The 27,584-nt window shown below is 35.4% G+C and overlaps 1 protein-coding gene across 2 annotated transcripts in view; it reads right to left on the bottom strand.

Moving 5' to 3' along the window:
• The window catches only part of CEP350 (centrosomal protein 350), a gene marked incomplete at its 5' end in the record, with an annotated part of 126,533 nt that overhangs the window by 53,138 nt on the left and 45,811 nt on the right, over window positions 1-27,584 (bottom strand). Inside the window, 8 exons of one of the 2 annotated variants that reach the window (XM_079726989.1) lie at window positions 8,122-8,279; window positions 9,898-10,044; window positions 17,428-17,515; window positions 17,999-18,183; window positions 18,800-18,996; window positions 21,547-21,713; window positions 24,961-25,083; window positions 26,268-26,404. In XM_079726989.1, coding sequence (XP_079583115.1) covers window positions 8,122-8,279; window positions 9,898-10,044; window positions 17,428-17,515; window positions 17,999-18,183; window positions 18,800-18,996; window positions 21,547-21,713; window positions 24,961-25,083; window positions 26,268-26,404 — 1,202 coding nt within the window. Of the gene's footprint in view, window positions 1-8,121; window positions 8,280-9,897; window positions 10,045-17,427; window positions 17,516-17,998; window positions 18,184-18,799; window positions 18,997-21,546; window positions 21,717-24,960; window positions 25,084-26,267; window positions 26,405-27,584 lie in introns of both variants that reach the window. The other variant, XM_079726990.1, reaches the window with a different exon arrangement.

Raw genomic sequence — 27,584 nt, forward strand, 5'->3', positions numbered from 1 at the left:
TAAGTGATCTTATTCAGCAAATAAGAGAATTTTTTTATTTTACTTGTAATTAATTATTTGGAAAATTAGCAAAGGAAAAACTGTGGGGTAATTTCAGGAAAAAAAAATCTTCAGAATATTTGGCTAACCATGACTGATAGTACTTAATGTATTCATTCTTCACAGGTGATTCTTTTTCACAACAGAAGATACAAGGAATTTATTCTGAAGGCTCAGACCAGAAAACACACAAACTCAAAACAACGAAGACCAAAACAACAACAAAAAAACAACCCCCAAAATCCCAAACAAGCAAGCAAACAAAAAACCTGTTCATGTCCCTTTTTGATTTTTATATTCAAATTCAGTCTGGTTTTGCTTCAGGTATAGTGAGTTTGGTTCCCATTACCTGGGAAATGCAATGTCAGGTGATAGTCTATCTGTTTTTCATGGAGAGAACGCTGAGAACCACAGTCAGATGCCTTATGCATAAAACATGACTATTTATTTACTTGAGTAAAAGGATGCACCAAATGCCTCAAACTTCTCAATTTAACCCAATCTCTGGAATTAAATAGCCTAGTATATCTTAGCTCCAAAGGGTTAGGGGACATAACTGATTTAGGAAGTTATTTGAGTAGTTAAAAATCTACTATTTGCTCTCCTCAAATGTAGACGCCACAGCTAAATGAAAGGTGGGCTGCTCATATTATAAGTGTTAGATCTGTAGTGGTAGCTAATCAACAAAAATACATTCACATATCCAACAAACACTTAATAAAAAGCACAAGAACTATCACTCCACTTCTTAAAACAATCAGCATGTCAAATTAATGTGGAAACAAAAAGGTAAAATCTATGGGACATTTGACAAGAGGCCCCTAGGCTGTTAGAAAAAGAAAGAAAGAAAAAAAAAGCAATAAAAACAAACAAAAAGAAAAGAGCATGCTCTATCAAAGAGTGCACTGAAAAAGGTGCAAAGTTACCTGACCAACTGGTTGTAGATATACAGCTGGAATTTGGGATGAAGGTTGGGAAAACAGACACTGAGAGAGGCCCAGTGATGAGACGTAAAGACAGAGAAGAAGTAGTGAACAGGAGAGCAGTGTCTACAAAATAAGGAGGAAGATTTTAAAACCAAGAGATCAAGAGGCAGAAAGAATGAGAAAGGGAAAGCATAAGAGCTGAGTGCAGAACTTTTTAATATGCTTCCTGAATAACATTATAAGCTACTCAGTTAAAGCAAGTGTTATACTTTGTGTGACATATAAAACATATACTTTTATAGATCTTACCAAAGATTTCTGAATATACGTGCCTTTCTTCTCAGCTCCTGCTTAACCATCATGTATACTTTCAGGTAAATTTATTTGTTTGTGAGTAAGGTAATGAGAAGTGGAGTGTGAAGCTAAATAAGTTTTCTCATAAGCTTTAACAGAGAGTACAACAATTATGGGCATGAACCTAGCATATCAGCAATTGTATATACATATGTAATTCTGAACGAGTAGTTTTTATATCTGTACCTTGTCATGTATCTTAAGCTTGAATTTAAATTTAAAAAGCAGTACATTTGCCTTACTTAACCTTACCATTATAATCTAAGCTTGACAATATTATATAGTTTGGAAAGTCAATTTATAGTAAAAATACCTTGTTCACATCTACAACATAAAACTTACTGTCAACAGGACCTACTGGAGGTATCTTGCTTTATATTTAACAAAGGCCCACTTAAATAATAATACTGAAATACAATACCCATTCTATAAAAAGCCAGGATGCATAATTAATAAATTAAGCTAGTTCCAATAAATACTACCACTAGTTAAAAAAAAAAAAATCATGCTGTGGACAATTCAATCAATCATAAGGTTAAAAGTAAGAAGAAATTCCATATGTTAAACTTATAAAAGTAGGAAAAAACCAATTGTTTCTCTTTTTTTAATAGTAAATAGACCATTGTATATATGAAAGGATAAATAAGTCTAATAATAGGTTTGGAAAGGTTAATTCTCTTTGACAGAGCATGCTCCTGTTAACATGCACACAACAATAACTTGTAGATCAAGGCAACATTTATTGCCTTGGAAGGGCAAGGAATAACACCAGTAAGTCAAAGAAGTGAGAAAATCTAGGTATGAATCCAGTCACTCATTTGAATTTTAAAAAGTATGTAGAATCTTGACTACATGTATACCTTTAGATAACAGATGATTTCAGTGTCTGTTTCTCCACATACAACTTAATTTTTCACCTTCCCTCTGTTCAGTTACATACTCGCTCTATCTCTTTCTTTCCCTCTCTCCCTCCCTCCCTCTCTCTCTCTCTCTATCATAACTGGATTGCCTTGATTTTCTGCACTGAAGTTTTTGTGCAATTTTGCCAAGTTTCAATAAGACACTGCAATCTTCCTTGCCATTCTTTATGAATGTATAATAAACCTATTTTGATGCCAATTACGCAAAAACAAATGTACTTGGAAAAGGTCCAAAAAAATCTATTCATAACATTCAAATATCACCCACCCTCTTAAGTATATAACCGCTAAATGCATGCATGACCTAGCACAAAAAGTAGAACATTGGAAGATGTGAAACTTACTGTAAAAAAAAAATACATATTAAATTTTTTTGTCCAACCCAATATAGAGGATAATAATTTTCTCTATTAGAACAAATACTAATCATTTACTTTTCATTTACAAAGATTAAGCATATTCAAAAGCTCTAGGTTAGAAATGAACAACAAAAGAAATGGCTAAAAAAAAAAAAAAGAAAAGAAAATGGTTTAAGAGATAGTGTAAGAAAAGTTTAACTTAAAGTTGGAACTTTATCCCAGAAACACACGTTCCTTATTTAATATACATACATTCTAGAATTCAAGAGTGTCTCTTAAAAGTTGTATAAAATTGAGATAAAAGAAGCAGTAGCACTTCACACTAGAGTTAACAATCCTTCAAGATGCTGCACAAGTAAGAAATAAACAAAATTTGTGAATGATGGAAACATAAATGACTATTAATAGAAAATGCTACTAATACACTTTATGGCTATTATCAAGGCATTCCCCAACAAGGCCTCTGACGGTTACAGAACACTGGACTAGGATGAGACATATGATAGATTTAATCTAGTATGGAAATAATTATGTTCCTATAATGTTTAAGTTTTAGAAATTCAAAAGTAAGTAATACACTTTTAAAGTCAAAATTTTACACTCTAAACTTTAGCTATGCAGCTATTCAACCGTAGTAATCAGGCACTGAGCACCTTGCCAGTTTCAACAAATACTATTTTGAAGGGTCAGTTTCTACTGAGATACCTTTAAGTCATCAATGCAGTTATTTAAAAAAACTACAAGGTTGGAAGCAGATGTGCTAACTCAGTTTTCACTTTAGCTGGCTTAAGTCCAGAGAGTAAGGTTCTAGTTCTAGCTCTGCCATTATGCTACCTGACCTGGGACAAGGCACTTAATCTCTGCAGGCCTCAATTTCTTCCTGTAGAACCAAGGGACTATACTAGATGACCTCCCTAAGGACCGACTAGTTCCAACATTTTATGATTCCTTCTTCATTTAAGTACTTCCTCACACTTTTAAAAATACATACCTCAACACATTGCTAGACCATGTGACATAAATGAGAAGCTTTTTTCCTCAATGAGCTAATATAATTGTAGACTGTGTTCCAATAGATTCTAAAAGCATGCTACAATTTGAAAGAGCAAAATTATGATCTAAATTTTAAATAGAACTTCCAGTTCTAAAATCATTTGATTCTGAAAGATGAAAGAAAAACTTAATACCTTAAATTATTTTAAAGTTCTTTCTGGATCTAAACAATTCTTTAACTCTATACTGTTACAAGTAAAAATGAAAACTAGTGCTTTTAATTATAAAATGGATCAATTCTTTTAAGTACTTAAGCATTTTTAATGATATTCAAAAAGGAAGATAAATGAGCATATGGATAGTACTGACCTAAAAGAAAATAGTCTATTTTTCCTACAGCAAAATCTATTCTATTAAATTGTTTAATAATCTGCATATACTTAAATAAATAAAATAATACAGGTACATCATCCTTAATCTAGGAAGAAAAAAAAAAAGCACATTATCAGACTATCAGGATTTATTCATTCACTACACTTAGTCTAGAACCTTCTCTAAGAAAACTATATTTCTAATTTAAGGCAATGATATTTAATACATTGTTTAAAATTTTAATAAAAATATCTTAATGGAATAGCAAAAGGCTTCACTTGCAAATGCAAAGTATTTAACTCTGAACACTCATCAAGAAAATTTCCTTGATATATATACTCTTTTCAGTAAAAATTTCTTCCTCTTCTGAGCTTCCTTAGCAATACATTTTTATATACTTCACTAAAGGAACCTGATATTTATTCTTTTTTCCACCTATACTATAAGCTTTTCAAGGGCAGGGTTTATGTTTGATTCATCTTCATATCCCTCAGAACCTACTATATTCACACATTTCCCAAAAAATAACTGCTGAGGGAATAAGTATATAATTAATAAATAATACAGAAGAACAAGCTGCTATTAACAAATGAAAGAAAAAATGCACTGTATCCTATTTTAACACTTAAAGAAAAAGATAAACACCAGTCTTTCAGTGTTTCATTTGCTCAGTAAATAATTTTCCTAAAACAGAATTGACAAATTAACAGGAAGAGTCAACTGTATGTTGTTTTCCCCTGAATATGTTTCACAACTTTATACTGTAAATAATGCCCCTCACAGTAGTAAACAAAACTCAGATTTCATTTACCAATAATTATCAAAAAACTGAGGGCTAGACAGTCTGTGGCTTTTGCAAACATATTTTCATTATTACTAACCTCTTTCATAGTTTAAATTTCTTTTGCTCTTCACTAAACTATAGAAATGGAAATTATTTCTAAAATGTCAACTCAGTACAGAGGTCAAGAAAAGCCATAGGGCTTCCCTGGTGGCGCAGTGGTTGAGAGTCCACCTGCTGATGCAGGGGACACAGGTTCGTGCCCCGGTCTGGGAAGATCCCACATGCCGCGGAGCGGCTGGGCCCGTGAGCCATGGCCGCTGAGCCTGCGCATCCGGAGCCTGTGCTCCACAATGGGAGAGGCCACAACGGTGAGAGGCCCGCGTACTGCAAAAAAAAAAAAAAGAAAAGAAAAGAAAAGCCATAGAGGGGCTTCCCTGGTGGCGCAGTGGTTAAGAATCCGCCTGCCAATGCAGGGGACATGGGTTCGAGCCCTGGTCCGGGAAGATCCCACATGCCAAGGAGCAACTAAGCCCATGTGCCACAACTACTGAGCCTGTGCTCTAGAGCCCGCGAGACACAACTACTGAAGCCCACACACCTAGAGCCCGTGCGCCGCAACAAGAGAAGCCTCTGCAATGAGAAGCCCGTGCACTGCAACAAAGAGTAGCCCCCGCTCGTCGCAACTAGAGAAAGCCCACGCACAGCGACAAAGACCCAACTCAGCCAAAAATAAATAAATAAATAAATTTATTTTTAAAAAAAGAAAAGCCATAGGTTAGAAATACAAACTTTAACAAAGGCATTGTTGTCTCAGTGAAACATTAAAGAAGAAAATCTTTCACTGGAGCCAAGAATAGTTTGACCACTTCAGAAAAATATTTATCACAGAATCAAAGTTCAGAGAGTTAACAATAAGCAGTAATATATATGAAAAAGTTCCTCCCAAAGTTAGCTAAACTTATTGAGAAGGGTGACTATTTTCTGACAAGTGTTTTATATTAGTAAAATAGTAATCTCTTAGAAGATGGCCTTTTCTAATATACAAAACAAATAATAGTGTCTAGTAGCAAAGGCTCAAATAATTTTATTAGTTATCTACTGTAGCAAATGACTACAAAATTAACTCACTCTATTGAGCTGACATTCCAACATTGTTGAAGGAGATCTAACTCTGAAGCTTTGGTAATCTGAATGGTATTCAAAAATTAGTTTTCACATTACAGAGGATTCCTGAACAGTGAGTGGGTTTGAAATGCATAGGTCCACTTACATGTGAATATTTTTCAGTAGCAAATACTGCAGTACTGCATGATTTGTGGTTGGCCAAATCCACAGATATAGAACTACAGATACAGAAGAACCATATACACAGAGGGACCACGATTATGGAGGGCCGACTACGCAAGTTTTAGGCAGATTTTCATCTATGCGGAAGGGCAGCATTGCTAACACAACCCCCAGGCTGCTCAAGGCCCAACTGTGCTTTGTTCTGGAGATCAAAAAAAAATCACATAACAGTAATCTCCCTTTTCAATGCACTGCTAATTTTGGAAAATACTCCACTTCTTCCTCAAATTTCAGCATCATCTTATAAACATTAAAACTAATTTCTCTGCAACTACTGTCCTTACCACAGGCCCTACCACAAACACAACTGCATTGCTTCAAACAACAAATCAAGTCACTGAATGCTTCAAGGCCTTTTCTCAAAAGTTTACTGCAGTAGTTGACAAAGGAAGGTAGAGCAATGATAAAAAAAATTCTAGGCCTTTAGTATTTTGGGCTCTGAGAAAATAATTAACAAAACTTAAACAAAGTCAATAAATTCAACCTTTAACTTGTTATTTAGGGTTTTTAAAGTTTTAACCAAATCTCAAATAAACACCATATAAACTGACTAATCTCACAAACAGAATAGGATTAGCAGTTCCTTCCATGGATGTGATTAAAATTATTAGAATATTATTCATAGAGACCAGCAATGAAGATTTTACTGGTATAGACAAGCAAGGAATCAATGAAGAAATTTCCCTTGAAGCTGTCCTTCCTCCAACATTTATGATCCAAAGGCATTTAGAGGCAGATATAAAATGCCAAATCAGTTATAAAAATTTATGAGATAGATTATTCTGAATTCAAAGATCCCTGGAGCAATCCAGTATGTCCCATACAGGCTACTGGAAATTTTTATCAGGAAGGAAAAAAGAATTCCTATTTGAATAAGTCTTAATTGGTCTATCCCATGGAAATCATACAAAAGGTACACTTACACATTTGTAAATATTCAGTTTTCACCCCCTTCTATTTTTTATTTTTAAAATTTCTATTTATTATTTAAAATTATCTTCATAATCAATTTAGGTATTTTTAAGTTATCAAATGCCAATTTTAAGTTACTGAAGTGCAATTTCAATTAAGCAATGAAGTGCCAGTGTACAACACTGTACCTATAGTAAGTAAGGTTTGACTTACAACTGCTTGACTGTTCAGAAAATAACTAAATCATAGGTTGATGTCACATATAAACATAGAGCATTATTAAATTTGGTGATGGGCAGTATACTGACAAAGGATATCAAGATACAACTTAAGTTTAATCTGTGGTTCAAATTGCTAACTTAAAAGAGCAGTCAACAAAAATTTTAATGGACCTCTCTTCTATATTTAAAGGTAGAAAACAGTCCACAAGCAGCTACTTTATAAGTGTATTTAATCAAATGTACACGCAAAGGAGTAATCTCTCATGTAAATGTCACTTGGTACGGTCAAAGCTGACACATAACTGACCTATATCTAAGTAGGAGTAGCTTTCTTTAAAAGAGTCTTTAAAAAATAATACTTAGAAATGTTTTAGAAGAATGGTAGACTGCCAAATCGTTCAACATCCCAGGAGAATTTCAGACTTTCTGGTTTTAATTGAGCAATTCAGACCCACTCACAAGGTTAAAATTTCACTCTTCTACTTGAGTAAGCCTGACAGTTGTCAGAGTCACAGGATGAGATCTCAAGATATACCATTAAATTGCTCCCTCAAGTCAGTGGACATGTCTTCAGATTTCAGAAAAGGTAAAAATTTCACACTTACTCATAACTTTTAATAAAAGAAAGGAGAAAACGTTGTCATGGGTATATGTGTAAATACTACTTTGGTTTTTAAAATAAGAAACCTGTCTGTATCTAAGATGGAGAAAATTTGTTTTATAAATAAGGTCTACAGTTAACTGACTTCTAGGATGACTTAATAACTGCTAAAATGCAACTGAATCCATAAAATATTATGTTGTATCAATCTAATCTAATGAAATACATTAAAAATATTATTTGTTGCTACTACTTTTCAGTGTAAATAGGAGATATTTTTTAAAATGAGTTACTTTTCATCCATGCGGCTTCTCATTTTCTTCAGTTTTTGCATAATGCTGCTAGTTTCACTGCTGGAGATTGAAATGGGGGAAGGACTGCGGGTCTCCAAGTCAGTTGGAGCAGGACTGGTTGCCTTATTATCCTTTGTATCATCATCACTATGAGAGTCCTGCAAACAATAGGGGGTAGTAAAGTATTATAATCATACTGGAATTTAAGAGCTCAAACTGATTTAAACACTGTCATTTCAAAATTAATTTATCTTCAAAACAGTATTTGTAAAATAGCTGAAATTAAGGTATTACTTAAAGGACAAAATTATATCACACAAGTAAAATGTATATACATGTACTTATATAGTCCCTAGATTTGTTGCTTAGGAGCAACAAAACCTGAATAGCAGTGAGCATGCTTAGCACCAGATCTTGATTTCTAAATAACTATCCTCCTTGGAGAAACAGCTGATTCCAAGGCTGAGGCAGGGAAAGTAAAAGATGACCCTGAAACATCTTGTTCCAGAAAACATGAAAGTGCTCAAAGACTGATGGGTACATGTCAAAAGGACACAGAAACCTGCTCGAAGAGGCTCCTAACGGCCCAATTTGAGAAAAAGTGAGCATCAAAACAAATAATGATAGTAACAGGTTATAATGCTGAGTAAAACACAAATCTGTGAGTCCATACTGATATAAATAAAAGAATAAATTTAACTTTGATGAAGAACAGGAATGTATGTAGCCTCAAAATACCTTCATGCAATGCACTTATTAATTACAAAGAGAAAGAGAGTAACTATACAGTGAAGTATGGTAGATGCCACCTTAATCAAGTGTTCGAGTTAACATCATCAGTAATGAGATAAATCAAAATCAGGTGCCACCTGATTGAATGCAGAGAACAACACAGCATCACTTCTGTGATATTCCTGCCAAAGATGCACAACCTGAATCTAATTATGAGGAAAGATCAGACAAACCCAACTTGAGGACCATTCTACAAAATATCTGGCATGTAATCTTCCAAAGTGTGAAGGTCATGAGAGTCAAGGAACTTTTCCAGACTGAAAGAGATTAAAGAGATATGAAAACTAATGTGTCAATATTAATTTGTTGGCAACGTAACTCTCGACTGAGAAAATCAAAGCTCTTTGTACTGTGTTTGAAATTTTCTATAAATCTGAGATTGTTTCAAAATTTAAAGTGTATTTTAAAAATCAAAGCAGTGAATATTAAGAGATTTATTTAACTGTATTGCTACATAGGTTGAGTTTTCCAACACTATATTGACACTTTACAGTATTTCAGAATAGGTCCAAATTTTGTTTTTGTCTGAAAATCTCCTTTGAACCTTGTATCATTATATTAGACATTAGACAGCTGACAAAAGTATTATGTAAAGAGCAAAAATAATTAATTCCTCCCATTAATTCTGAGGAATATATTTGGATTGAATATATTCCCATTAATTCTGAGCAATATATATTGATATTGATATTTGGATTGATAAGCAAAAACAAGGCTCTCTGTCCCAACTGAATTTATAAATGGAAAACATTTTTAAACTAATATATGACCTACATGTCCCTTTCAAAACTTGAATATCCCATGAGAAGAAAAAAAAGACTCTCACTTTACATAAAGGCACATACATAGAACTTTATCCTGGTGCATTACTGTATCATAGTGCTAGAAAGAACACACCCACCATATTAGAAGATGAGGTAGAGTTAGGTATTAGCAAGCAACATGAGGCAGAAAACAAATTAATAATAATTTCATGTAATTTACCAATTTATTCTCCCCTGCAGACTTCAACTTCTCTTGCAGTTTTATGGTGGTCTGTCTGATCCTTTCTATCTCCTCCTGCTGTTTAAGAATCAGTTGTCTTTCCTTCCGAGCTGCCTTATTGGCTTCCTGAAGACGTTTAATTTCTGCCTAAAGTTTAAAGAGTTAGGCGAGGGATTGAAATTTGGAGGAGACAAGTCCAAAATAATATTTTAAAAAGAAAATCCAATCATCACATATATCAAAAATAAATACATACAGCATTTCAAGATAAAAATAATAATACTGAAAAATTTTTAAGCAGTGGAGGAGGAAAAAAAGTCACATAACTCCATCACTCTAAAATAATTTAACATGATTCCTTAATTCAAGTAATTATAATTACAACAGACTGATAATTTCATATCCCTTTTTAAAACTTAACATACCCCTTCATATTTTTCCATAGTGCCATTTAGTCTTTACACTTATTTGTTTAATAATTGCATATCAAGTAAACTAATTAATGTAACCATTATTCTATTGCTAAACTCCATTCCGAATAGTGCTTTAATGCCTATAAGTTGTTTCATACTATGGATTAGTTCTTTAGGAGAGAGTCCAAAAAGTAGGACAAACAAGTCAAAGAGAATGAATGATTTTATGGCCCTTAGAACAGTTTCTAAAATTGCTTTCAGAAAAGAATTTTCTCCACATAAAATGCCACCAGAAACATTTAAGACTACATTGCACCAAACTCTCTCCACACAGGATATTACTGTTTTCTTTTGCTAATAGCGGGCAAAAAATAATACACTTCACTGTTAATAATAAAATTTAACAGACTGTCCATTTTTTCATAAATTTGTTGTAATCTGTTTTCTTGTCAATAAAGTAAGCATAATAAAGATATTAATAACTTGTTACAATTTATTTAAATTTTAAAGAGATTTTTTAAAACTATCTGAAAATGCAAAAAAGTGCACAATAAACATTTAATTCCAAAATCCCAAATTAACAATTGTTAATACTCTGTCATATTTTCTCTTAGTCTTTAATTTCATAAAGAAATAAAAGATTACAGATAACACCAGTCTACAATTCCCTCCTCCAGCTCCCTAGAGGTAACCACTATCATGGTATATATCCTTCCATGGTATACATCCTTTTAAAATTCTTCTACAAATATTTGTACTTACCTGCAAAAAAATATATACTGTTTGGTTTGTATGTTTTAAAATATTTTATAAGTTATATCGTACATATATATTTTCAATCTTGCTTTATTTACTAAACATTGCTTTTATATGTCTCCATGTTGATTTGCCCCTAAATGTTGCATAAATTTACACTGGAGGTATACAGATTTCATGTATCTATTACCTCTATGGTTAGGTAAGGTTGTTGTCTATTATTACAAACAATACTATAATCAATAGCTTTATACTTTTTGTCTCCTTGGGCACGTGTATGAATTCCTCTCAAGCACCAGTTCTCGAAGTATGGTCCAAGGACCCTTGAAGCTTCCTAAGATCCCTTCTGGAGACTCTAAGGGTCAAATTATCTTCATAATACTAAGACATTATTTGCCTTTTCACTCCCATTCTCTCATGAGTGTACAATGGCATTTATTCACATTTTGAAGAAAATAACTATATTTTCCAAAACAAACAAAATTAGTGAAAATAGTATGTAGATGTTTGCACATCTCTTTACTGTCTGGCTTGGTTTTTTTTTTTTTTTTGGTTTGGGTTTGTTTGTTTTTTTTAATTGAAGCATAGTTGATTTATAATACTGTGTTAGTCTCAAGTGTAGAGCAAAGTGATTCAGTTATACACTAATTTTTTTTCAGATTATTTTCCATTACAGGTTATTACAAGATACTGAATATAGTTCCCTATGCTATACAGTAAATCCTTGCTGCTTATCTATTTTATGTATAGTAGTTTGTATCTGTCGATCCCATACTACTCATTTATTCCTCCCCATCTCCGTGGCTTGATTTTTTTTAAACACCATGCATTGCTCATTTGGACAATGTTTAGTTCACTCAGTTATGCAGATCTTCCAAATGTTCACATATTTCATTATACAATCCCCCAAATCACATTTATTAATATCACTGTGATCTCGAAAAATATTCTTTAGTATTAGGTGGTAGACAGAAATTTTTCAAAATTCTGACATTTGCTTGAAAGTTTGAACCTTATCATTGGCAACAAACACTGTCAACTGCCTTCTTTGAAGTGACAAGCACACTTTGTTCATTTTTGAGAAAATGACTGTCAAATACCCTAATCTGAGCAAACATAGTTTGTCTCTGAATAACTCTTTCAAGTAAAAATGGTATTCCATGAAAAAAACCTGGCTAGCTCAGCTTGCAATTCAAACTACACAAATGCTTTCCCATGAGTTAATCACCGTCCTCTGGTATCTAGGAAAAGTGCTTAATTGTGGGCTTCCCATTCCTGTCACGGAGAATATGAAAACAACAAGTACTCAGAGGTCAACACAATAAAATTAATAATTTTTACTACTTAATCAGGACATTCTTTAGTAGAACTAGATTTTTTTTTTTTTTTTTTTTTTGCGATACGTGGGCCTCTCACTGTTGTGGCCTCTCCCGTTGTGGAGCACAGGCTCCGGACGCGCAGGCTCAGCAGCCATGGCTCACGGGCCCAGCCGCTCCGCGGCATGTGGGATCTTCCCGGACTGGGGCACGAACCCGTGTCCCCTAAATCGGCAGGCGGACTCTCAACCACTGCGCCACCAGGGAAACTAGATTCTTTTCGCTGCAAGTATGTGGCAGTGGAAGATATAATGACTACTAGTAGTTTGGTGCCCCTGCCCTGATCTGTGCTAAGGCACCAGCAGTTTTACCACCATTGTTTTTGCACCATTTAGTGCAAATGTCAACACATAAAAAGGGCAAATTCACATCTCACTATCCTTATGAAAATAGTTTTGATCTCCCTGACCCATGAAAGGGTCTCAGGGATCCCCAGAGCTCTACAGAACACCTTTTGAAAACTGCTACTAGCTTAGGCCTGAGTTTCTAAACCAATTAATGTATAATTTCACCCAATCCAAGCCTAGAAGAAAGAAAAGGATTTTTCAAGGGGTTCTAAGGGGAAAGTGTTTGCATCTCTCTTAAGAATAAGCCATAAGGTTGTGCAAGTAAACTGTTCACTTTAAAATGGTTAATGGTGGAATTTCTCTGGTGGTTCAGTGGGTATGACTCCACGCTCCCAATGCAGGGGGCCCGGAATCAATCCCTGGTCAGGGAACTAGATCCCACATGCATGCTACAACTAAGAACCTGCATGCCGCAATTAAGAAGCCCACATGCTGCAACCAAGACCCAGCACAGCCTAAATAAATATATATTTTAAAAATAAATAAATAAAATGGTTAATGGTATATTCATTTTTAAATGGTTATTTTATGTTATGTGAATTTCACCTCAAAAAAAAAAGAATAAGGAAAATATGTTCCTGTTGGATACAGCTGTGCAAAGATATGTGGCCAAATTCCTCACAGCCATCTCACTACATGTCAAAATAGTCCCTACTGATACAACTGCAGTAAGTATCTCAGTACATATATCCTCACACTCTGGTGCTTTTACTCCTACAGGGCAACTTTCTAGGGATAGCTGTGAGACAGGCCTGGGACCTGGGAACCTTTGCTACAATGCTGCAAAGCTTGCACCTGGACACCTCTCCTTAAGCTATAAATACAAAGAAACTATATGGGACTAAAAATAACTGCTTGCATGCTAGGGCAAATTCTGGACCCAAAAGATACAAAGAGACCAAAAAAACCAACTGCCACTTTTGAAGAGCCTGGAGCAAAAGCAGGGTGCTGCGCATTCCCCCTGCACACAGCACCCCCTAAGGGGTGGGCAAACCACCTAAGCCACCCCTCCCGCCCAACCCCTGGACACACCCCTACCCTCACCCCACATAAGGAACCAGCTCGCTGGTCCCCAGAAAGTGAGCAAGCAAGCAAGGGAACCTATTGTTTGTTCTCACTGCCCCCTGCTACAGCAGGGGCCCCAATAAAGCCTTGCCTGAATTTCTTGTCTGGCCTCTGATCAATTTCTATTGATTAAGGAGGCCAAGAACCCTGGTCTGTAACAGCTAGTTGGATCAAAGAGTACTTCTTTGCACATTTACTTAAAAAGGATTCTGGCCTACTATAAACATAGTATGCAGAAAAATTAGTCACTCAAACCCCCACCACTGGGATTGAACCGTTTGCCACATTTGTTTCAAATCTGTTTCAAAATTAATTCATTAGAGAGAAAACTAAACTCTACCCCAATCTCTTTTTCTGTTTTCCTCTCCAGAAGTATATCATCCCTACATGTGCTGGGTACTTTTGATGCATGAAGTGATTCCATGGAACATATATTACTAATTGGTGACTTCTAAAAATTTACAAGAATGGTATCATATTGTACATATTATTTTGCATCTTGTTTTTCTGTAATAACTAATATTATGATTAAAAAAAAACTTTTGGCCTCACTGCATGGCATGAGGGATTCTTAGTTCCTCAACCAGGGATCTAACCTGTGCCCCCTGCAGTGGAAGCACGGAGTCTTAACCACTGGACTGCCAGGATAGTCCCAATATTATGATCTTTGATAAGACCTACTGCTGTCCTGTTCAATACAGTAGTCAATAGCTACATGTAGCTATTTAAGTTGAGATTAATTTTAAGTGAAATTAAAATTTCAGTTTCTTGGTTGCACTAGCCACATTTTAAGTACTCAAAAGCTACATGTAGGGACTTGCCTAGTGGTCCAGTGGGTAAGGCTCCACGCTCCCAATGCAGGGGGCCGAGTTCCATCTCTGGTCAGGGAACAAGATCCCGCATGCATGCCGCTGCTAAGAGTTCGCATGCCACAACTAAAAAGATCCCGCGTGCCACAACTAAGACCCAGCACAGCCAAAATAAATAAATATATTTTTTTAAAAAGCTACATGTGGCTAGTAGCTACTGTACTGGATAGCAGAGATACAGAACATTACCATTATTAAACAGTTCTTATATTTAATGCATTCTTTTTTCCTGCAGTGTTATATTTTCTTGCAGAAATATGACCTGGTTCATCTATTCTCTTACTGAAGAAATAGTTCCCACTTTTCCCTATATACTGTAAAAGCTTCTCTAGGATATTGACCAACACATAGAAATGCTGAGTCATAAATTATGTCTTCCATTTACCTAGTTATAGTCAAACTGCTCTGAAAGTCGTTACACCAGTTAACACTCCCACCAGCTACAGAGAACTTCAGTGACAAAAACTGAAGACCTAAGACAGTTAAGTCTTAAACTTAAGTCTTAAGACTTAAGCCTTCAAACTTAGTCTTCACCTCAAAACATCCACCAATTCTAAAGCAGCATAGGCAAAAAGGCTAAGGAATTAAGCCAGAAACCTCTCAACAGCAGAGCAGAAATCCCCAACAGTCTCTTGTGCTGGTAAAAAAAGGTTAACCTGGTTTTCAACTGAAATCCCTGTGGCGTCACAACCGAGCGTTAATGCAAAGCAGAAGTAGACTGAGGCTTACCAAGTCGGCAACCCAATGCCAACCCAGCTCAGCCCCTGAGTGGAATAAAGTGAACAGCTGACCACTCTAACTGCATAGAAGAGGAAAGGATAAATCCTCTCTAAGGGAAGATAACATCATCTGAAGCCTTTGCAGTTATTTATACACAGTGTCCAGCATTCAATAAAAAAAATTACTAGGCATCTTAAGAAAAAGGGTCATATGATAATAAAAAATAAAAACAGACAATAGTAGCGGACACAAAGATGTCCAAATGATAGAGTTAGCAGATAAGGAAGTTAAAATAACTATGAATAATGTGTTCAAAAAATAACAAAAAAGGTCAAAAAACAGATGAAAAGGCAGAGAATTTCAACAAGAATTAAAATCTATAAAAAAGAACAAAACAGGTATTATAGAACTAAAAAAGAAATCAAATTAAGACCTCACTGGATAGATTTAACAGTACACATCACGGTGCAGAAGCTATAACTAACGAATTCAAAGACAGGTCAATAAAAACTTTCCAAACAGAAGCACAGTGGTTTTTTGTTGTAGTTGATGATGTTGCCGTGGTTGTTTTACTGTTTTAAATAATGACATTAAAACAAAACAGAGCAGAACAGAGACGTGGTAAATTGTCCAAACGTCTAATGTTTGTCTACTTGGAGCTTCTGAAGGAAAGGAATGAGAGAATAGGACAAAAGCAACACCTGAAGAGATAATTTTCAAAAACTGATGAAATACTACAAACAACAGATTCAAGAAGCTCTGCAAACTCTAAATAGTATCAGTGCAAAAGAAACCACACCTAGGCAAATCATAGTATATCTACTGAAAAATCAAAGACAAACTTCTGTTTTTTTATTTTTTATTTTTATTTTTCGGCCACACCACACAGCTTGTGGGATCTTAGTTCCCCAACCAGGGATTGAACCCGGGCCCCCGGCACTGAAAGAACCGAGGCCTAACCACTGGACTGCCAGGGAGTTCCTCTTAGGGCAAAGTTTTTTAAAAAAACTATTAAGTAATATTCCAATATATAACTCAAATGATTAAGTTCACAGATCATCCAACACAGTAGCTAGTACCTGAAAACAGGTCAATAAAGGAAAAGAAAACTAGAATCTATTAAGTACTTACCAGGCAACATGAAACAGATTTTACATATGTTACCTCATTTAATCCTCACAACCACCATATGAAATAAAATCTCACTCCAACAGATAAGGAAACTAAGTCTCAGAGAGTTACTTAAACTTGACCATGAATACGCATTTGCAACGAACGAAGCTGGAATTCAAATAACAACTAACATTTATTGAGCACTTACCTTTGTGCCAAGGTTTGTTCTAAGTTATTCTATGTATTAACTCATTTATTCCTCTTAACAACCCTACAAAGTATGTTATCATTATTATGCTCGGTTTATAAATAAGGAAACTGAGGAAAATAGAAGTTAAGTAACTTTCCAAGATTATAAAACTAATAATTGGAAGGTTTGGGATTTTAATCTAGGCAATCTGACTCTAGAGCCTGAATTCTTAACCACTACACCATGCTGCCTCTCCAGGATACAAATGCTAGGTCTTTCTGAGTCCATTAAGCCAAAATACTTGTGAATTTGTAATTCATATGTCTTGAAAATCTATTTGGGGAAACAGTAACTAAAAAATTAATCCAATTAGACTCACAAACATCTTAATTTTAAAAATATGCATATCAAAGCACAACTTTATTTTACATAGTAAATGAAGGCAGAAGGTCTTACTCTATATTGTATTCAGTTAGCAGTGAAACACAACCTTAATTTAGGAGAAATATGATAGGCCACTAAGCAACTCCTGTAATTATAGTAGTAGGCATCAACAGTGGTAAATATCAACTAAATCTCCTTTAATGTGATAGTAAGAAAAAGAGATTAGGCAAAATAATAGATTCCACAATCTAACTTGTCACCTGACTTTCTCTTAAAGGAGTGTTTTTCCTAACATACCTTTTCTTGCTGCAACCTTAAGAGCAAACCACGTTGTTTCTTTCGGAGTGGGGGCATTTTATCATCTTCTCCTTTATCTCGTAGATGTCTGCAATTATTCCCATTGAGACAAAGATTAGATTAAATTTCTATTCTAATGTCAAGAATTCTCAACCACTAACAAATCTCTAACCCATTTAACATTTTCAAATGTGGATAACAGTTGCTGCATGCAGCAACTCCTAACCCAACAAATATTTTATTGGATATATGATATATGCAAACCCTAGACTATGTCCTTTAAAGATAAAATAGCTTTGAGAAATTTATAACATAGTAAAGGAATTAAGTATAAAATAACAATATAAGAGTCAGTTAAGTGATAAAAGAGAAATGCAAAGAAAATGTTATATGTTTAGGATGTCTTGAAAGCAACATGATTCAAGGATGACTGCTGTATTTCTAGCTTGAGAAACTGGGTTGATCAAATTAAACTAGATGAGGAAACAAAAACATCTTTAAAAACAAAGCATTTCCTTTTCATGAAAGGAAAAATCGAACAGTCAAAACTATGTTCACTGAAAGAACTTACTTTTTCTGATGCTCTAGCCAGGCTAATTCAGCTTTAGTTTTCTCCTTCAAGGCCTTTTCACGGAGACGCAGGAGTGAAGACTGGTGAGCTGCTCTCATTTCCTCTTCTTTCATATACTGTCTAACCATCTCCATAGTAAATTTAGAAAAGCTGTCTTGTCCTCCTGAGAATGGCATGCTCAGCTCCTGAGTTAGAGAGTTTATGTCATGTTTATCACCATCTAAACCTTTTGGAACTTAATTAACTTTATTAAAAGAGGTATGCACTTATAAAAATAAATTATGTATATAAAAAGGCTGCCAACCACGTAAAAGAACATTCTTCCAAAAAAAAAAAAAAAAAGGCATGTGAAAGCCAGTAACATTCATCTGCTAATTTATTCACCCAATAAAATTTTAACAAACAACTACTGTAAGCCAGGTACTGTCTCAGGGGTGTAAAGCTGGGTAAGAATTTGCCCCTGTTATTCAAAAGGCTTACAATTTAATGAGAAGAAAGATATAAATGAACATTTTTAAATGGAATACAGTGTTGTAAGGGCGAAGTAAGTGAAAAAGCTCAAGACATAACTTTGGCTCAGATCCTCAAAAGCCTTACATATCATTCCAAGGAATAAGTTTGTAAGCTACTTTATAAGGAAAGCAAAGCCAGATTCTATACCAAAAATATAAAACTGATATCTCAGGAAAATCATTCTGGTAGCTGACAATTGAGTTCAAGTACAAAATAATTCCTCATACCTTTGAGATAACACATCCACAACTATTTATGAAGTATCTCCACAGGTAAACTGAAACACACCTTGGCAGAGGACAGCGTAGTCTTTTCTGGGGAAGTTTCTTCATCAGAGTCATCATGATGGCCTCTTTTCTTTTCCATGTTAAATCTGCGATGACTCTCAGAAGGTAGTAAAGATCGAAATGATCTTTCTTCTATTTCATCTTCTGTCATGGATTCATCAAATTTCAGGGAATATTCTGTTGCAACAGAAGTTGAATCTATAATAAAAGAATATGGAGCAAGTAGATTTTATCATTATAACAGTTTTCAGGAGATATTCAATTAGTAGCCCTGAATAGCTTCCAATTTGTTAGCAATTATGAATAATAATGCCACAAATATTAGCATACAGATTTTTGTGTGGACATAAGTTTTCAGATCACTTGGGCAAATACCTAGGCATGTGATTGCTGGGTCATTATAAAATGCTGTGTAAATGTCTTCCAGCGGCGCTGTGCCATTTTGCATTCTCATCAGTGATAAATTCAAGCTCCTGTTGCTCAGCATCCTTGCCACCAATTTGTTGTTATTTTGGATTTTAGCTATTCCAATAGGCAAGTTATAGTATCTCACTGAGTTTTTTTTTTTTTTTTTTGTGGTACGTGGGCCTCTCGCTGTTGTGGTCTCTCCTGTTGCGGAGCACAGGCTCCGGAAACGCAGGCTCAGCGGCCATGGCTCATGGGCCTAGCCGCTCCGTCGCATGTGGGATCTTCCTGGACCAGGACACGAACTGGCGTCCCCTGCATCGGCAGGTGGACTCTCAACCACTGCACAACCAGGGAAGCCCTCTCATTGAGATTTTAATTTTCACTTCCCTATAAATATATGATATTGAAGACCTTTCCCATGTCTATCTGCCATTTGTATATTTTCTTCAACGAAGTGTGTCTGTTCAGCTCTTTTGCGTATTTTTTAATTGGGTTGCTGATTTTCCTGATGAGTTTTAAGAGTCCTTTATACATTCTGGATATAAGTCTTTTATCCAACGTGATTTACAAATATTTTCTAACAGTCTGTGGCTTTTCATTCTCTTAATAATGTCTCTTACAGAGCAGAAGTTTTTAATTTTTAACAAAGTGTACCTTATCAATTTTTTCCTTCATGGATTGTACTTTTGGTGTTGTACCTAAGAAATCATTGCCAAACCAAAGTGACCTAGATTTTCCCCCGTTTTCTTCTTCATACTAGTTTTTCAATGTTTTAATTTCTTTGGATTTTGGTTGCCCCATGAATTCTAGCCACCTTAGCTTTCTTGAAAGATAGGCATGTTCACAGCTGGATAGCTCTATTGTCCCATCCCACAGAATCCCAGAAGTCTGAAAGCTTTCCTATATTTCATCCTGTCTCTTGTCCTTTAGTCCAAACTGGCTATGTCTCTGCTAGTATAACCCCACCTCTGTGCCTGGCTTCTGCTGAACATGCTGAGATGGCTGATTAAATCCATGGGTAATGTCTTTAGGAAGTAACTATCCAGTCACACCCTTGGTGTTCTCTCCAGAACTCACTTTCTCATTTTTTACAATATAGATAGGCTGAGAATTTTCCAAATCTTCAAATTCTGGTTTCTTTTTGCTTAGTAATTCCTTCAGTTTATTTCTTCTCTCACACTTTACTATAAGCAGTAAGAAGAAACTAGGCTATGCCTTCAACATTTTACTTAGAAATCTCCTCAGCTAAATATCCAAGGTCATCACTTTTAATGTCCGCTTTCCACAAAACACTAGAACAAGTTCAGTCAAGTTCTTTGCCACTTCATAACAAGGACTGCCTATCTTCCAGTTTCCAATAACATGTTCCTAATTTCCACCTTTATTGGACTTCATCGGAATCACCTTTAATGACCATATTCCTACCAACAATCTCTGCAAGGCAGTATAGGCTTTTTCTTGCATGAACCTCAAAACTCTTCTATCCTTTACTCGTCATCCAGTTCCAAAGCCACTGCTACACTTTTAGTATTTGTTATAGCATCACCCCAACTTCTAGGTACCAACATCTGTATTAATCAGCTAGGGCTGCCATAACTATAGACTACTATATCCCTATATTATATTCACTATAAAATTTACAGAAAAAATTTTTAAAGGATGAAAAAATTTTTAATTTAAATATTTTCTTCTTACACTCCAAAGACTGTCTTGCCTATCCTGCTTTGAAGACTACAGTTCTAGACTATCAATCAAAAGCACTACTTAATGACCAGTTATTTAAAAAATAAATCTAGAATGGAGGCCATTAATTTACCAACTTAATGTCTTAAAGGTGCCATTTGTTGCTAGATTCTGTTTTCTCTGCTATATTATTTACTACCCATGATTTGATAGGAGTACAGCTTTAATTTATGATCCAGGAAAAGTAATGAATTTTAATCTATTTAATATATCTGATGTTATCATCATTTATAATAAATTGTACATTATTTAAAATTTAAAGTTCTAATAATGTATTCTCCTTTTTATGATCGTGTTACACATCTACAGTAGGATAAAAGTAATTTTTTTCAGTACTGAGTATATATTCCATTCACATGCATGGTCACCTAGATTTAGTCTTGCCTCCCCTCAGAATCATGACACACAACTGTGTAAAATATTAGCAAGGTTACTACTGGCATGGTGTATGGCCTTCAAACAGTTTCACCTGAATACATTTAATATCAGACATAAAACCTTGTCTAATTATATTAATTAGTTCAGTCACAAATATCTCAAAGGGTTCTGGAAGCCTCCCCAAACGATAATTATACATGCATGTGCAAAGAAAGTTACCTTTCTCATCGGGAAGAGATGGTACACTATCACTTCGTAGAGAATCATCCACAGCAGTCTGGACCTGTTCATCAATAGAACTCTCCGTCTTTTCACCATGAAGTTTCTTCTCATTTTCCTTACAAGATGGAACTGAAGGACTTTCTTGACGGCTGCTACCACTACTACTCCTGTTTAAGGATATTATGGAAACAGACCAGAAAAAAAATAAAGGTAACAAAATAAGGATCATAACTTCAAAGTAAACTTATTTGGCCAAGGAAATGTGCCTTATGATCAAGATACGAAATGACGAAAGATATAATATAAAAGATAAAAATGCTACGTAGACATAAGTCTGAGAAGAAACTTTCAGGAAAGATGAGTAGAAGAAAGGAAGATTTCACTTTTAAATAGTCATAATGGAGAACCACTATTCTCAGGCTATCACTCCCTTTTTTCCTTTCATTTTAAAATCAATCTACTGGGAAAAGAGGCTTCTATCTGCTGTTAAATTATAAACCTCATAATTTATCGCAGTCTGCTTCAATTCCCAACTATTCTACTGGAACGGTTCTTGTAAACTCCACCTAAACTCTGTCAAATCCAATAGATAATTTCTTTTTCTACAATATCAGAGGTATGAACCTCTTATCTCCTGTTTTAAAAGTTCACTAAAGCAAATGTAGTAAAGTGTTAACACTAGGGTAACCTGGATGAAAGACATTTGGGAACTTTATATTATTCTTGCAAAGTTGTTGTAAGCTTGAAATTATATCAAAATTAAATGATAAATAAAAGTGTTCTCCGTTCTTATATTCCCTGACTCTACTCCCACCTGCTTCTCTTCCTACCTCCCTAGCAAGTTTTCCTGTGTTTCTTTCGCTTCCTTTTAATTTTTCTATCTTTTCTTAAAATGACTGTACTTCCTAGGGTTTTGGTTTTGGTTCCTTTCTCCTTTATGCTATATACTCTCCTTGGACAATCTTATGCATCTCTATAATTTCAACTGCTATCATTTGGAATGAGCCTCAAATCTGTATCACTAGCTCCACCCTTCCCCTGACTTTAAGCCTCAAGTTTCCAAATGCTTAGTGAACTTGTTTTCAAGTTCAGTGTTTTCCTTCCTCCCTCTTTGCTTTCCTTAATTTATCCATTCACTGAAGATAAATATATAGCCAATCATAAGCCAGGTTTTGAGATCCTCTGAATAAGCTATTTCCTCTTGTGACATGCCCTTCCTTCCCTCTCTGCCTAATGAATTCAAGACTCAGTTGAAGTATCATTTCTGCAAATTGTTTGTGGACCCCTTCTCCACTCCCAAGGAAGGTCTGTCTCTGTGTTTAGTGTTTTTTTGTGCATATTTCTACGATAGTATTTATTAGAATATTACGCAATTATCTGTCTGGCTTAATAAATGTTTTCGAAAGGATAAACTATAATAAAGCTATAAGGTAAAAGGCAGAATGCAAGAGCCTGCAAGTGCTTTGGAGTCAGTAGGATATGGGGTTAATCTCAATTCTTCCACTTAGCAGTTACACACCAATCATTCACTCAATAAACATGTAGTAGATTGCCTACTATGTGCTAGGCATTTTGTTAAGCTCTGGGGATACAAGAATGACACAGTCTTCATTAGTCTACCAACAAGTGTGGGTAAAGATGTGGAAAATTTTTATATTCCTGGTGAAAATGTAAAATGGAACAGCTGTTTTGGAAAACAGTTTGGCATATCTTCAAGATGTTAAACAGTTACTATTATGACCCAGCAATCCTTTTCCTAAGTATATACCCAAGAGAAACAAAAACACATGACCACACAAAAACTTGTACACGAATGTACACAGTGGCACCATTCATAAGAGCCAAAAAGTGGAAACAATCCTAATGTCCATCAACTGATGGATAATTGTGGGATATCCATGCAGTAGACTATTTGGCTATATAAAGGAATAAAGTACTGATACATGATAGACAAACTTTGAAAACATTATGGTAAGTCAAAGAAGCCAGTAGCAAAGAACCACACATTGTATGATGCTATTTATATGAAATGTCCAAAACAGATAAAAATCCATATAAAATAGAAATAGAGAATAGATTAGTTGTCACCAGAGGCTGGGAAAGGACATAAGAAGTGACTGTTAATGGGTACAGGGCTTCTTTTGGGGATGATGAAAATGAAGCCCTCAAAGAACTCCAAGTCTAGTCTACAAGTGGTAAGTAAAGGAGTGAGAATATAGAAGGTGGTAAAGGCTGTAATAGTTATATGGAGTGCTGTGGAAGAACACAGAAGGGATCTCTAAAGCAGATAAGGGGTAATACTGATTCTTAAAGGGCAAGTAAAAGTAAACTAAATGAAATGGAGCAGGGAGGGTCCAGAAAGAAGGTACATCATATGTAATGGCACAGGAGACAAAGAGAGCATGGCTCTTTAGAGAAATGCAAGTAGTTAGAACCAGTAGAATACGGTAAGAGGGGAAATGCCAAGTGACAGGGCTGGAGATGGACTAAAGACTCAATAATAAAGGGACTTTCACACTATACTAAGTGGCTCTGAGGAAACACTGAAGGTTTCAAACAGGTAAATAACCAACTGGCTGAAAATTTTAGAAAAATCACTCTGGTTGCCATGTGGTTAATGTATGAAGTGGGGAAAGGTTACAGGACAGGGAAACCTATTAGGAGTCCACTGCAGTAACTCAGATGATGGCCTAAATTAAGTGTCAGTGAAGGTTAAATGAAAGTCATATAGTTCCAGACACAAAGTACTTAATAACTGTTGGTACTTACCCCACATTAATCTTCATGTTTTTTAGTCTCATGATTTAATTTTTAAATTGAGGTTTTAGTATACTTTGACAATATAGGTATCCTACCTCTAAGAATGCTGGAAAGAGGCCTCTAAAACCTTTTAATCCAAGGACAGAACCACAATTGAAAATTATAGATGTTAATACTTGTGCCAAGTACAAAGACAAAGTATTCAATCTTCTTTCATAATGATAAAAATTAGTACATACAGAAATGTCAAAAAATATGGATGTCAGCAAAGCAATGTGCTTTGGAGCCAGACAAACCATGGTTCAATTCCTTGGTGTGCCACTAGCTATGTGACTGTGGGTGAGTTTCTAAACATCTCCATGAGCCTCAGTTCCCTTATCTATAAAAAGAGGATAATATCTGTCTTGGAAGATTGTTGTGAAGATTAAATGCAGGAAGAACAACTTATACAGTACTTGTACAATGTAGACTGTCAAGGAATGGTAGCTATATTATTACATGGAACAACTATTTTGTAAATCAGCTAATTAAATGGGGGAAGCCAGAACAGAAGGGAAGACACTATTTCATTTAAAGAAACAAGATTAAGGAATCAAAAAAAAGCAATGTCTAAGCCATTTATCAGACTTTACTAAATCAAAGTCTCTTTACCTTCTCTCGCGATTCTTGTACCTTGAAGACTCAGAATAACTATCATATGAAGGGGAAAACCTCTGATGCTTGGAGTCAAGGGTCCCTTCTTTACTCTGAGAGAGTGGACCAGATTGACTTTTCCTACAAAGAAAATAAAAACTGATTAAAACATTTAAAGTCTCAAACAAGAGAAAGATTTTTAAGTACTGCTTAATATTAACATGAGATAAAATCTTGAATTAATAGAAATTATGAAATAACTGTTGCAAAGTATTTGAGAAAGAAAGGCATTTGCTCACAGAAAAGCGTACAACACATTAAAGAATATCTTCTATTTATTACGAGAAATAAACACAAATCACCCCAAGTATCAATGAATGTGAATAGAGACTTAAAATCTATGAATTAGAGACAGTCAAAATGTGATGTAAAAAAATACACATACGGGACTTCCCTGGTGGTGCAGTGGTTAGGAATCCGCCTGCCAGTGCAGGGGACACGGGTTCAAGCCCTGATCTGGGAAGATCCCACATGCTGCGGAGCAGCTAAGCCCGTGCACCACAACTACTGAGCCTGCACTCTAGAGCCCCGAGTCATAACTACTGAGCCCACGTGCCACAGCTACTGAAGCCCGTGCTCCTAGAGCCCGTGCTCCGCAACAAGAGAAGCCACCGCAATGAGAAGCCCGCGCACCTCAACGAACAGTAGCCCCCACTCGCCGCAAGTAGAAAAAAGCCAGCGTGCAGCAACAAAGACCCAACGCAAACAAAAATAAATAAATAAATTTATTTTAAAAAATTACACATAAACATGATGACATCACCCAGTCCTGCCTAAAAAACTCTCCAATGACTTTACATTGCTCCTAGAATAAACTCCAAAATCCATAAGATCTGCAAAGTTCTACCATAATCTGATCCCTGCATCATCTCCTACCATTCTCCTCTTTGCCCTTTGCCCCCAGTCACTTTGGTCTTCCTTCATCTTCTCCTCCACCTTTGCATGTATTGACCTGCCTATTCCTTACCTCCTTTACATCACTGACTCCCTTTCATCCACTAGATCTCACCATAAGCTCTACTTCCTCAGGAAAACCTTCTCTGACCACCTTGCTATTCAAACTCCTTTGTTGTGTATCTCAAAGTCACATGTTCCTTTCTTTCATAATGCTTAATTTGTAAGTGTTCATTCACTTAAAGGATATTTGATTAACGTCTCTCTTCCCCACCAGACTGTATGCCCATAACTGTATTTCCAGTACCCACAACAGTGCCTGGGACATAATAGATACTCATGACATATCTGCTGAATGACTGGATATTAACCTATCTGTTTCAGCTCTTGTCCTTAGTTGTTTCACGAAGTCTGGAGCATACTGCCGCTGGTGGTCATAGAGCGTTGCTAGGGGAGCTCCTGAAGCAGTGATGGCATCTGAGATATGAGTTCGAGTCAACTCTGCCATCTAAATATGAACACAACAAGGCAAAGTAGATATAAAAAGGTAACATCACAGAAGGACTGAGAGTGAGCAGAGTGTCTTAGAAAGATCACTGGACTGAGAGCAAGCAAATTCTGCCATATTAGGTAAAATATTTTGGGCATGTCATTTAGACTCTTTAAGTTTCAACAACTTCCTTATAAAAATAGAGCTAGACCACATGATTTCTAAGGTTTCACCCAGCTATAACAATCTATGAATTATTAGACAGAAAACCTTCAAGTCCAAAATAAGCCATAGTAAACCAAAAATTAAATCTTCCTTCAAGAATCAATTCAATTAGAACTTCCTATCTAAGTCTTTTCTGACCAACAATGTGAAGTACATCTTCCCTACGCTTAGCCATTATTGCCATGTATTATTCATTTGGTATTTATCTAATCGCTGCTTTGACGAATTGAAGTGTTTTTGAAATCTTTGTTAATTGTAATCTAAAATTTTCTTGAGAAAAGAGACTCTATACTTATTTGCACAACCCCATGGTACCCATCATATAGTAGGTTCATGGCTTTTTAATAACAGAATCATTTCACAAACAGTCCTAAATAGTAACTGCTAAAATAAACTGTAACTTTATAGATTATGATATCCTATATAGAGACAGCAGTAAAACTATTTCTGGCTTTATCTTTGGTATAATTTTAAAAAAAGGACACTAATATCACTCTGGGTAACAATGAAACATCTTCATACAAAACAGATCCATGGCTCCGTGGGACTAAGATTGGTGACTGACTGCAAAGGGCATGAAAGAATATTTCCAATACTCTTAAAAGTTTTATTTCTTGATTATGGTGGTGTTCAGAGGAATAGATAGATACGATAAAGAAATATATATAGATACCTATATCTATCTGTCAAAACTCATAAAACTGTGCACTTAAAATGGACATATTTTATTGTTTGTAAATTACACATCAATAAAATTGCTATTTTTTTAAAAAGCTTACTCAGGGGCCAAAATATAGAGTTCTTCTGCATCTTTTTCTGTCCCCTATATCGTTCACATGGACAACACACTACAATAAATGATGCCTCATTTCAATAGGGTATGGCCCTCATTGAAAGTCACTTATCAAAAGTATGCATTCGCTAGATGTTAGAAACCCATGACTGCTAAGACCAAAGGTAATCAGACTGACTA

This window comes from Hyperoodon ampullatus (assembly GCF_949752795.1).
Source record: "Hyperoodon ampullatus genome assembly, chromosome: 2".
Taxonomy (NCBI): domain Eukaryota; kingdom Metazoa; phylum Chordata; class Mammalia; order Artiodactyla; family Ziphiidae; genus Hyperoodon; species Hyperoodon ampullatus.